Raw genomic sequence first — 11,848 nt, forward strand, 5'->3', positions numbered from 1 at the left:
TGTTGTGATTGCAATAAAAAGACGGTCAGAAATGAAATATGATATGCATCGTAGAGTGCTTTTGTTCTCTAAGAGCTCTTAGGAGAGAAGTTTTCCTGAAGAAGGTAGCTTTCTTGGTAACTGAAACTTAGTTGTCTTTCAATACTGCCATATTTGAAGAAATCTTTCCATACTCTTCCCATTCCAATGCCACACCTATGATACCACGAATGTGTTTTTTTCCCTTTAGTCAGGGCATGGAAATTACAATCAAACAATATAAACACAATCTGGGGGATGTCTGGGGGAAACATCAAACACATAAGGAAATTCTGCACTTAAGGCCAAACAAATCACAGCCATTAATTTTTATTAACAAAATCTCGGCTGAGCAGTTCCGAGAGCCAAGAGCCAAGAGCCGGGCGCCAAAAAAACCAAGAGCTGTCCAGCAAACAAAACAAGGGTAGAGAGAACCCGCACAACTTTGATATGGAAAGAAGAGCCAAGAAAATGGTAAAGAAATACAAAGAATCAACTCGATTCGGCCCCAAAATGTGGCCTTATCAGTAACGTAATTAAGCAGCGATAAAGTGCCGGCCACGCCCCTGCCGCACCACTTGCTTGCCGCCTTCTGGCAGCGGCGCCCCGCTTTCCATGCCCATGTACTACTCTTATATGGAGTTCCATGGGTCGCTCTATGGGTCTATGGGGCTCTGGGCTATGGGTTGGTGGTGGGGTGATAATGGGAGGGCGAGCGATAAGCACGGGCCTTCTTTTCTTTCGTTCAGCCTCAATGAGCAGCATAGTTTATATCAATTTAGATTTGAATTTAATTTATTTACTTAGTCGCGTATCGCACATGTGTGAGAGGGGGGCTATTTTTGGGCAAATGGTCAGCACAAGTTAGTCACCGCGAGAGATGAGCAAGAGTATTGCTGTGATACTGCAAATACCCCCGGACTTGTGTTCACTTTGGAGGGAAAAGAAACCTTATCGAATGCGTGGCGGGTGTACGTGTGTGGCCATGACTCTAGTGGAAAGCGAAAGCCTTTTGCCTCAAGCTGAGTGACAGTCCCCACAAATTCTTGATCGATTTCGCCTCGGGGTGGTTCCGTTCCGTTCCGGGCGATAAGAAAGACTGTGTGTCGGTTCTGCTTGCTCGGAGCACAGTGCAAATGTCACTTAATTAACAGAGCCAATTAGTTAGGGGTTGCATTAAGGGCGTATTACGTATATGCCATCCTAGACAGAGACGGATGCAGAGACGGAGCCGGAGACGGTACTAACCCTAATGGAATTGAGTATAATCGCATTGTTTTGGGATATCTTGCAGCTGCCACTCGCATTCCCATCGCCATCGCCATCGCCGCCTGGTGGCAACAGCTGCAATTACACTACTCCGATTCTTTGCCACCCCCCGTAGTCGTCTCCTCTTGATGATGGTGATTATCGCATAACCATAATGAGTGCAGAGCAGAACAGAGCTCTGATGGGATAGGGTCTGGTGTCTGGTGTCTGCTGTATGCTGTCTGCTGTCTGGAGGGGGGCTGTCCAGATCTCCGGCTGCACAATTTGTGTGAACAAGTGGCCCCGAGAGGAGTAAGAGGGGGAAGAGCAAAGCTTTTAATTGCTTTCGGCGCTTGATTGCTTTCTTGTTTACTCGAACAGTTTCCAGCTTACAAAATAATAATATTATTAAACAATAAATGCAAACAATTGGGTGCCTCCTCTCGGTTCAAGTTCAGAGCTACAGATGGAAGTGAAATGCTTTGTGGTAATTATTCAGGAAATTGAAAACGCCGCGAGCCCCGAGTCACCAGACATTCAATTAAAAGCTGCAGCTAATGGGTGGAGTGGGGAATGGGGAATGGGGGGAGTGGAAATGCAATCGATTTGGACTTAGAGCCATTTCTAGTGTTAGTTTTTTCCGTAATAACAATTCAATTAAGACGCGGAACTATTGCTGCAACATGCAATCAGGTGAGAGGTGAAATATGCCTACAATTAGGGCTTCAGTCGTACAGTCGACTGTAGGCCCTGCATGCAATTAGCCATCTCGAAAGAGGAGTAGGCAAACACTCGCGGCTGTCTTGCCAGACATCGGCCTTGATTAATGGACTACGATTGCCACTCGAGCGAAGGGAGCGAAAGGAGCGACGGACTAGTCCTAGCACAGCCTTCCTGTAAACATAATTGCCCACACATAATGCACCCTCGAGACACGAACAAGACACGAACCACTTGACCAGGACCCCCACCCCCTCTCGAGAGCCGCCTGCACTTAACTGAAACATGTTTTCGGTTCTCGGCTATCGGTTTTGGTCTAATCAAAACACATAGAAGGAAGAAGGTGAGTCCGACAATTTAATTAATGAAAAGCCAAAACACTTGGGCATTTCTGGTCCAGATTTATGCCTAAGTATTTGTGGGGCCTCGACCAGGCCAATACTCGTATCAAGTGCCAATAAAAGATAATGGGTCTGTGACCTGAACGCGTGTGTGAGTGCCACCCGATGACAGACAGACAGTCCTTAAGCCAGTGGACCTTTATTGCGTGACTCACGCGGCCGTCTCTAATCAATTTGCTGAACTGCCAAGGTTTTTCGATGGCTTTAATTACTGGTCATTAATCATAATTGAAAAGCGGACCGGCGTATTTCCTTCTTCCACTTCTGACCACAATTCTTATGCAAATTTCCCCGGTTCAAGAGGGTGAAAACTTTTTAGAGGCCAGGTCAGCCAGCCGGGAAATGGGAAATCTCTGACGAGAAGAGTGACAACAGCAGGCCATCAGACCATCGCTGATTACCAGGGTTTCAACTTGCAATTATGTCCTTTTAATAAACAGCACCATAATTGCCCAGATGCTGTGAGAATCCAGAAGGACCAGAGGCTGGAATCTCCCGGGGCTCGGTAACTGAAACTGAAACTGAAACTCAAGCCGAAACGATTGAGCCGGGCTATCAATAATGCGCGTGACACAATGTAGCCGAAGGCAAGGAAAGTCCATTGGGCGTCAGGGATGTTCTGGATGTCACTTTCGCCCAAAAATTATGGAGAATTCCATCGACTATCGTTCATGTTGTGCGGAAATGAAACTAAGAACACGGCTGCCGGTGCTCGCCTTTGGTTTGGCACACGCTGCGTATACACAATGCGTGGGACAGACAGGCATTTGGGTAGATGGATGGCAGGATCAAATGGTATTTCCAGGCATGTTAAGTGGATTGTATGCGTCTCCCCCATTCAGCCCTCACGGCAAGGGGTGAGGTGCGTGGGTGTGTGCGTTTGTGGGGTGCGTGACAATTGTACTAAGGTACAAGGACTCGGAGCCAGGAGGCATGAGCGAGGAGCCAGGAGCCTGGAGCCAAAAAGGCAACAATATTCCCACTTAATTGCAGGCATTAATTATGCACAGAATTAAGATATATGGTGCCCAGAAGTTTATTGTCGGCCGAGCAATGCAATTTGAATTAATTCTTTCACATTCCGAGGCGCTGCTTAATTAGTTTTCCATGAAATGCACATCCACATCCCGTCCCCAGAAATCGATTATGTGTCAATGGGAAATTATAAATTCCAGAACTCGGAACTGCACTCGGACCAGGTCCGAGGACAGGCCAAATAAAGTCAGTAATTAATCTCCGTTGCCACACACAGCCGCAGGCAGTTCAACGAGAGTTGATTTTAATACAATTATCTCCCGCCAGCATTCTTCGATCCCATGCGATCTCATCAGCCAATGTCCAGCGGCATGAATGGTTCTGAAAACTGCGGCAAGCATATTAATATTTTAATTATTTTACAGCTTAAGGCTAACAAATCTATGGGAAAGCATTTTAATTTTAATTTTCAGCAAAAACATCTGCATTGCATTTAATTGATTAAAGGATTTTACCTGGAATGGAAAAGTTAAACGTCGCTACGAAATAATGTAAAATAAACATTATGGTTGGTTAATGTGGGTAAAAGCAGATAACGATTTCCAGTGCAAGTTAAATGTGTAATGAGAGATAATCTAACAGGATTTCCTTTCGCCTGAACAGCGTGCACAACACGGTAAAGAAGGAACCATTCGAATATCATTAAAGATATAAGATACCCAGATAGGGTTGAATCCTAATATTCGTAGTTATTACAGGAATTCCTGAACAATCTGCAGGCAGGTTTCCTGTAAAATCTTTGTCTAATGGGATGTGCTCTGGTTGAGATGCCCCTGGAATACATATCTCTCCGATTCCTAATCAAAGTACGAGTATATTCGCTTTGAAATCTCTTGGGAATTTCAAAGCTCAGTGAGAGATTTGAGAGTCTCCTCATACAGCTATTCCAGCAGTTGGAGAATGTATGTTTAAGCCCTTAAATTACAGAAATTCCTGTTCCAAATTGAGTTCATCAGCCACAAAGGAAAACGTCTCGAGATGCTCCTGCAGCTGCCTTCGTCTTCTCGTGCTTTCCAATTATTGAGTCCTTTTATATATTTATGCAATTTTGCAACTGCTTTTCCTTACAGCAAACTGTTGCATCTTGAGCCACCACCGCATCTGGCACATAAATGAAATTTGATGAATCAAAGGACCAAAGTCGAAGTTGGAGAATAGCAACTGAAATTTAATTCTCATTCTATGGCCAGAATCCCTTGAGGGAAATGTGAAATTAACTTTCAAGCTGGGATTCAGCTGTATCATAAATCAACAGAGCTACATTTTAGGGCGGAAGGTGCAGCATAATCAGGAAGGGACTTCGACTTCTCCTATCCACCCCTCCACCCACTCACCACTTGTAAATTTTGACTTATCACGGTAGACACGGCAAATCCCAGCGATTTCTCATTAGGCAAGAGGCAACTAATTAACATAAGTAATTTGCTTAATGGTCCCCTCAAAGGCCCCCACAAAGGCTGTGCAAAGCAAATCCAACCATCTTCAATATCTGAAAGACCTACATACCTGGAGCAGAGGGAGAACAAACAAAAAGTAAGAAGAACTTGGCGAGAGAACAAACAAAAAGGAAGACGACATTGGCGAGAGAACAAACACAACAGCCAAATGCAACTGTGGAATCCATTGGCTTACATGACGGATTCCCGAAAGGCAGCGGGGCATGGCATATACAATATTTTGTAGTTTGTAATATAAAAAACAAATGCTCTAGTCTGTTCCACTCGACTGGGGCGCTGTCGGGCTGTCTGTCTTGAATGCTGATAGCGCTCGGGGACGGAAATTAAATTTGGCCACGTTAATTGCCTCGATTAGAACTTTTTGGCCATTACGATAAGCGTGGGCAGCAGCAGAAGCACCAGCAGTACCCATCCCCTAGCCAATGGCAAAAACCTGGCTGACCTTTCTGCTCTTCTGCAATGATGATGTCGCCTCCACGGATATGGACTCCACTGTGGACTGCTGTAGTGATTAATTATTAATTAATTAAAAGCTTACAACTGCTTAGAGCACTGCCAATGGGCCGCAAAAGGTGCGGAGCGAATGCTAAGGTGAGGCTCGTTTACGTGGCGTATACGCAATAGACTAGAAAACTAGAAAAGAGCTAGAACCAAGACCATTGTTGGCTGCAACAATACTCGTAGTTTGAGCTTATATTTCCGTGATGCCTGCCGGCATTTCGTGCTCTATTGTTGCGGCTTGTCGCCTTTGATTTGACGGATTCGTTTGTGTGTGACTCTCCGTCTACCGCTGCCATGTGGGGTGTATGAGCAATGCCACATCCTTTGACACGGCAACACAATGTGGAAAGGGAGCGTGGCATTACGCATGCCACCCATTGTGCGGCACCATCGTCGAGAGTCAATTTACAATAGATGAAAGAGCAGGCAGGCAAACTGTGCCAAGCCATAGACCATAGACCATAGACCATAGACATGGCCGGGACAAGGAATATCTTGGCACTAATTCCCCAGGCAAACGCAAACACTATCCCCTGACAACACATGTGCTGCCACGATGGAGACGATGACTCACGGGGCTCTGCCGTTTTCCGGGCCTAAACCAGCGGCAAACTGTAATTAGTGTAAGTGCCCACATCTTTTGGCAGTGCTCTCCTCTCGTGCTTATCCATTTTTCACTGTTTCCATTTTCATGTTCAAGGATGCCCGCCATTGCAGCAGTTCCTGGCAACTGAAATCATTTCAAAAACAGGCACATGCCGACCTCCCCCCTTCTGCTGGGGTTTTTATTCGGTTTTGGGCAATTAAGCCTGTTGTTTTACAGTTAAGCAACAGCCGGGCCCCATCTCTGGGGTAATTTCCACAAAACTTTGAAGATAAAAACGGATGCCTCTGTGCCTGTGCCTGTGCCTTTGCCTGTGCCTTTGCCTGCAACTGAAGCATCTCTTATGGTATTTATTAAATCAAGCGAAATATGATTTTGTAATTTGATTAGCCATCCCCCCAAGGGGCTCCTCCCCAGGTAGGCGGTAATCAGGTTAATGAAAGAGCTCTCATGTGTTGTCTGTGATGCCAGTGGTACAGGCTTTTCGAGTGGCAATCGCTGCGAATCAAAAAATCGAAAAACACTGCACTACAAAGTACCCACAAACAACTCTCGAGAGCTGTAAACACTTCTACCCCCACCACTTAGCGGACACTTGCGACTATTTATTTCTCCTTGGTCTAGGTCAATCAGTGGAGCATATTCGTTGAATGCCCTACAGATTATGGTTGGGTATACCTGCCATAAATCTATATTTAAATCTCCGACAAACACTTGGCGATAAGCACAGAGATCCCCCCCACACACACAGAACGGGTGTTAAGGTATCAAGGTGTTAAACTGGAAAGTTTACTTAATCTAAAAGCCATAATAGGGCTTAAGACTTACGTGGGCCAAACGGGGGTCAACAACACCGCTCTCAATCACTCTCACTTTCACGGCTTTCTTTCGGAAAGTCTTTAGCATAGAAATGTATTTTCCAAGAAAGCTGCCAAACAGGTGGCAAGTGTCGCACTGATTATTTTAATAATAGCACACAGAATATTGGGAAATATGCGGTGGAAATGGAAGCAGACAATGAGTTTTGTTGTCCGGTGGAAAATTCTAGTTCCACAGTTTCAATTTTCGGCTCAAGCACTTTTCCATTCAAATGATTTTTCTTGATTTTTCAAATACATACGTATACGTATACTTGTAGAGGAATAAATATAAATATTTGCTGTTTTCCACACACTAATGGCATTTATTTTTCATTCTAGTAGCACAAACATTTAAATATTTCCTCAAAACAACTCTCACTTTTACGATATTTATTTTTTGCTGGAATTCTCACGCACGGTCGTATTCTAATTATTTGAAATTATATTTTGTATCTCTTTTTGGGGGGGTCCGATTCTAATGCCGATGCGGATGCTGGGGTTTAATTTTTGTCCGTTTTCAATTTCGTTCGACCGTTACACAGGGTTCGGGGCAAAGTCAAAATTCTAAAACGATGAAGCGCGCCACACACACACTGTCGTCGTCGTCCCGTCCGCGTCCGCCTGCTCGGTGTTCGCTGGCCTGATGCGTGCACGGTAAATGTTTAACTGGAAGCGGGACTGACGAGCGCCCCTACAACCGACTGCCGACAGCCGATAGCCGACAGACGACGAGCGAAGACCCACCCACCACACGGCAACAGAGGCGGAGACGCAGACAGAGACGGAGACCGAGACCGAGACCGAGCCCGGCGCCCGAGCATCGGTCTCGTACCTGTCCAGCGCTCCAACAGTGCTCTAACAGCATCTGTTAACAGTGTGGACTCTCCGGGTGGCCCATCTCTCTCCTCTCTACACTCACACAGCTGCGCGCTGTTATCAGCATTATCAGTGTGTCAGTGGGTCGGTGTGTCGGACAGTAGCGCTGCTGCAACAGCAGATATTCTCTCGCTCTCTCTCTCTCTCTCTCTGTGGAGCTCTCCGACTGCCTGCACAGTGGGGAAATGTTAATTCAGCCAAGCAATGTTACAGAGCGCTGCAACTGGCAGAGAGAGCACTGTTACGACCACAGCCAGACACTTGGGGAAGCATGTGATTGTAGCATTGTAGCATGCGATAAAAAGCAAGTTTTCCTGCTAGAAGGGAACGTTTGGCAAATGGAACGTTTGGGCGGAATTTCATGATACTTGTATAGCAATGTAACCTTTCAAGAGAGTAAATATATTAAGATGGGTACAACTTTAATTGTACATTTTTAAATGTATTTCTTGATTATTTGTATCCTTTTATTACAATATTAGTGCAAAAGTTTTGTAGACAAGTTTGAAAATTGCGCCAGCGCTGAAATGTTATGCCTTAACAGATCAATGTTAGGCAGACGGCCTGCAGAAAGAGCTAGTCAGAGCAGGGGAAAACGAATGAGAGTGACATAAAGAGAGAGGCGAGAACGTGGACTGTTAACAGATGAAGCGCCAAAAGATATTCTCCTTCAAACGAATTTTACATGAGCGAAGTAAAAACTTCCATATAATGAAATTATCCTTTTAACTTTCTTAAGTTCAGATATACCCTTTTTTCAAACTACCAATCGACAGATTCGTGTCTGTTATAAAAACGTGCAAGCATAGCAGTTATTCTTAAAAGTTATGATACAGTCATATTCTTCTCTCACCACTTAGTATATGCGGTTCATAAAACCATTTCCCGCAAGTAGAATACTTAAATTTTCCACTCGACCAATAATCATAAAGAAAAGCTCATCGACATGATAATAACCAATAGTCAAAACACAATAAATTAAAGCTTTATAAGCTAACATACGCTGTCAGCCAGGCGGCCAGAGAACATAAATCCTGAAACAGAAGACCAAGAGGCCCCTTAGCCGCCCCGAAATAAAATGGCAAAAATTATTATTATCTAAACAAAAGGCGGGCAACCTCATATGCCATCGCTCAAAAGCACTTGGCCCCGTAGAGATTGGTAGAGAGAGAGACTTGGAGGAGGCTGCAGAGATGTGGGATTGTGCAGTGTTTTCCCCTGGTTTTGTTCGGCCCCGCTTCCCTTTTGGGGGCTCTCAATATTGAAAAACATGAAAAGAAATATTTCCAATCAATTGGCAAACAGAAACGAATAAAATTTCATATCCGAAGAGCGCCCAACAGAACAGAACCGAACAGAACAGAACACACACAAAAAAGAAGAAGCAACAACAAGAATGTTGTTCATTCATTAAAAATAAAAATTCATTAAACAGAGAAACGATCAAAAATATTACACAGCAAAAATAGCCTCGAATAGAGTGCTGTTTATTTTCGAAACAGAAACAACATCGACAACAAAACCAGGAGTACGACGAGTACGATTACGGGTACGGGTACGGGTACGGGTAACAAGCTCTCACAGTGCGATAAAATATGTTTTTTTAATGCAGGTCCGTGTTCAATAAAAGTGCCACAAATCCAAATAGAACGGCCAACAGGCCAAGACTTGCCAGTGCTCGACGGTTTGATATCTGTTGCGGCAGTGTTCCAGTGTTGCAGCAGCATCTCTATGGCCTAAAACACCCCGCTAATGGGTAGGGGACATCCGCAGACCAAAGCGAAAGCGCATATTCCAACAGCTGCAGAAATTGAAAAGAAATAAAAGTGTGAACTGCAAGCCAAACACTCGTTCGTGCATTTTCCCCCATGCGAGTAGATGTACCTACTCGTGTGTCCTACAGAGCAGAGTCCAATAAGCGGATTGGCGGGGAGCTCTGTGCCACGATGCGATACAGTGAGTGCTCAGAGGTCAACCATGTCAATGATTAGGTGGCAGTCGCATATGCCAGCTCAGGTACGGTTCACTGACTATCATGGGAGTACTTACTGGTACGGTTTTTACTGTTTAAAGATTATCTGTTACTACTATTGTTTTCGGTTGGGTTTCCCTGCCCGAATTTAGTCAACGAATTCCTAAATTAGTGGGCAGTGCCGATCCCGCTATGCTCTCTCTTTTTGGATCTTATTTGGCCAAGTACAACTGCAAGCTTCCTTCTTCGCTCTCTCATTAAATATGGCATAAAAGCACTCTCAGTAGTTCTGAGTGTAAAATACAACACGAAGGAGCGTTAGCGGACCACCTCGTACAATTTCAACATGAGTCTGAGCTACTCTATCGCTCTTGTTCTTTCTCTCACTTGCATTAAAGCAGTCCTCTTCGTAGGCATCAGGGTCGCATCATCGTTGTCCATCGGTCGCTCACACATAACAACATACTTACAACCAACATACATATGTATGCATACGACGGCACCACTTCAGTGGAAAAGTGGAAAAGCTCATTTGCTGTACATTTTCAATTAGCCTTTTCTGAACTCCCAAGCCCATTTGGCTGGAACGACGCGATAATAATAACAATCATGTTATTATCTTAACAGCAGATAAGAGTTTGGATTCGATGCCAATTGTGGAATTGAGGGAAATTGCCACGGATTAAATATAGTTATTGTTTAGACATCATTCACATACGATGTGCTCTAAGCGGAATAGTATACTTTCGCTCCTTGTGATACTGCATTTGGTGCTGGAAGTGAGTAAATCCTATGCATAAAATAGGTGGACGTCTCTAATAATACACCCTCAAGAGCACTTCCAAGTTGGAGTTCACCAATGTCAAATGCACGTCTCTGGATGAGAATTTTACCAAATTCGAATATTGCTATCTGAAGTCGATTAATCGCACGTACAAGTATCTCTCTCTCAGGGCCAATTTATTGAAAACTCCCGTTACCAAAATCAAGGTAGGTATATTACCAAACAGATATGCCGACTATATATGAATAATTCGCCTCCATTTCAGTTAAACTTTTCACTGTTAAAACGCTTCAGTGGCTACAGGCCATTTTTATATAATATGACAGTGGACTCGTGCCGGTTCCTGGCGAATACCAAATCTTACCCCATCCCCGCCTTTTTCTACGGTCTGTTTAGTAACTTCTCCAATATGAACCATACCTGTCCCTACGATGTAGGTGAATCCTTCTGATATTGAATCCGCACTCTAACCTGTTTTCTCGCCAACAGCATGATCTGATAATCGATAAACTTTCTATCGCTTCTGTGAATCATCAACTCACAAAAGTTCTGCCGTTTCCGGAGGGTGACTATCTCGTGGAAACAACCTGGCTTGCCTACGATATTATCCGTGCATCAATAAAATTCTATGCCACTCTATCCTGAATTGCCTGAGCCTGTAATTTTAATAAAATCTCCTTTTATTTCCCTTTTATTTAGCTTATTCCTTTCAAATTAAACCCACTTTCTCATAGAACAGATTTGGACGGATCCTTAGGCAGACTTCGACATGTCATTAGCCTTTACAAAATGAGTGCATTGCGAGATATTGATGTTGAAGGCGAATGAATTTATTGTTCGGCTAATAGCTGATGACTACCAGATTCAGAGTTTCGCATTCAGAGTGACCCCAGCAAAAGTGTCGAGTAATATGCGCAAGTTCGAGGACGAAGACAGAAGAAATGTGGGCCTCAACCCCTCGTCCATTGCGATGTGCAATTTATCCTCCGACCAATCGCATTTTCGATTACTTCACTGGGTTATTCTTTTCATTTCTCTGTCAACGAGTTGATAATGCCACGTCAATGTAACTCACTGGCTGAGAGCTGTCTCCGTGCAGCAACTGCGAACTGCTCTGCATCAACCCGACATTGCTTCCCAATTATGAGAATCAAAAACAATGCTTAAGCCAAAGGGCAGAAATCAGAAAGCAGAAATCAGTGGGAATCGAAGCCGCCCCGCCATCGAGGAAATGCTGTCAGATGGAGACAGAACAAATTCGCAAGTCAACTGGAAAAGAATCATAAATAAAATATGCGCGCTGAGCAAATACATGAGCCCAGAAGCCCACAGAACCAGCTAACCAACAACGCTAAAAAAAACGTAGTCCCAA

General features: G+C 44.3%; 2 protein-coding genes across 2 annotated transcripts in view; one reads left to right on the forward strand and one right to left on the reverse strand.

Annotated features, from left to right (window-relative positions):
- LOC6594753 (5-hydroxytryptamine receptor 1) overlaps nucleotides 1-6,894 on the reverse strand; it is a 51,707-nt gene extending 44,813 nt beyond the window's left edge. Inside the window, exon 1 of the mRNA XM_026995290.1 lies at nucleotides 6,813-6,894. The gene's annotated coding sequence lies outside the window, so the exon portion shown is untranslated. The remainder of the gene's footprint in view (nucleotides 1-6,812) is intronic.
- Nucleotides 6,895-10,411: 3,517 nt separating this feature from the next.
- Nucleotides 10,412-11,121, forward strand: LOC6594749. The gene is made up of 4 exons (XM_026995449.1): nucleotides 10,412-10,471; nucleotides 10,527-10,682; nucleotides 10,742-10,909; nucleotides 10,966-11,121. The coding sequence occupies exons 1-4, from the start codon at nucleotides 10,412-10,414 to the stop codon at nucleotides 11,119-11,121; spliced, it is 540 nt and encodes a 179-aa protein (XP_026851250.1).
- The last annotated feature ends 727 nt before the right edge of the window (nucleotides 11,122-11,848 follow it).

The sequence above is a fragment of the Drosophila persimilis genome, unplaced genomic scaffold (genome assembly GCF_003286085.1).
Source record: "Drosophila persimilis strain 14011-0111.01,24,50 unplaced genomic scaffold, DperRS2 tig00000000-arrow-pilon, whole genome shotgun sequence".
Lineage (NCBI taxonomy): Eukaryota > Metazoa > Arthropoda > Insecta > Diptera > Drosophilidae > Drosophila > Drosophila persimilis.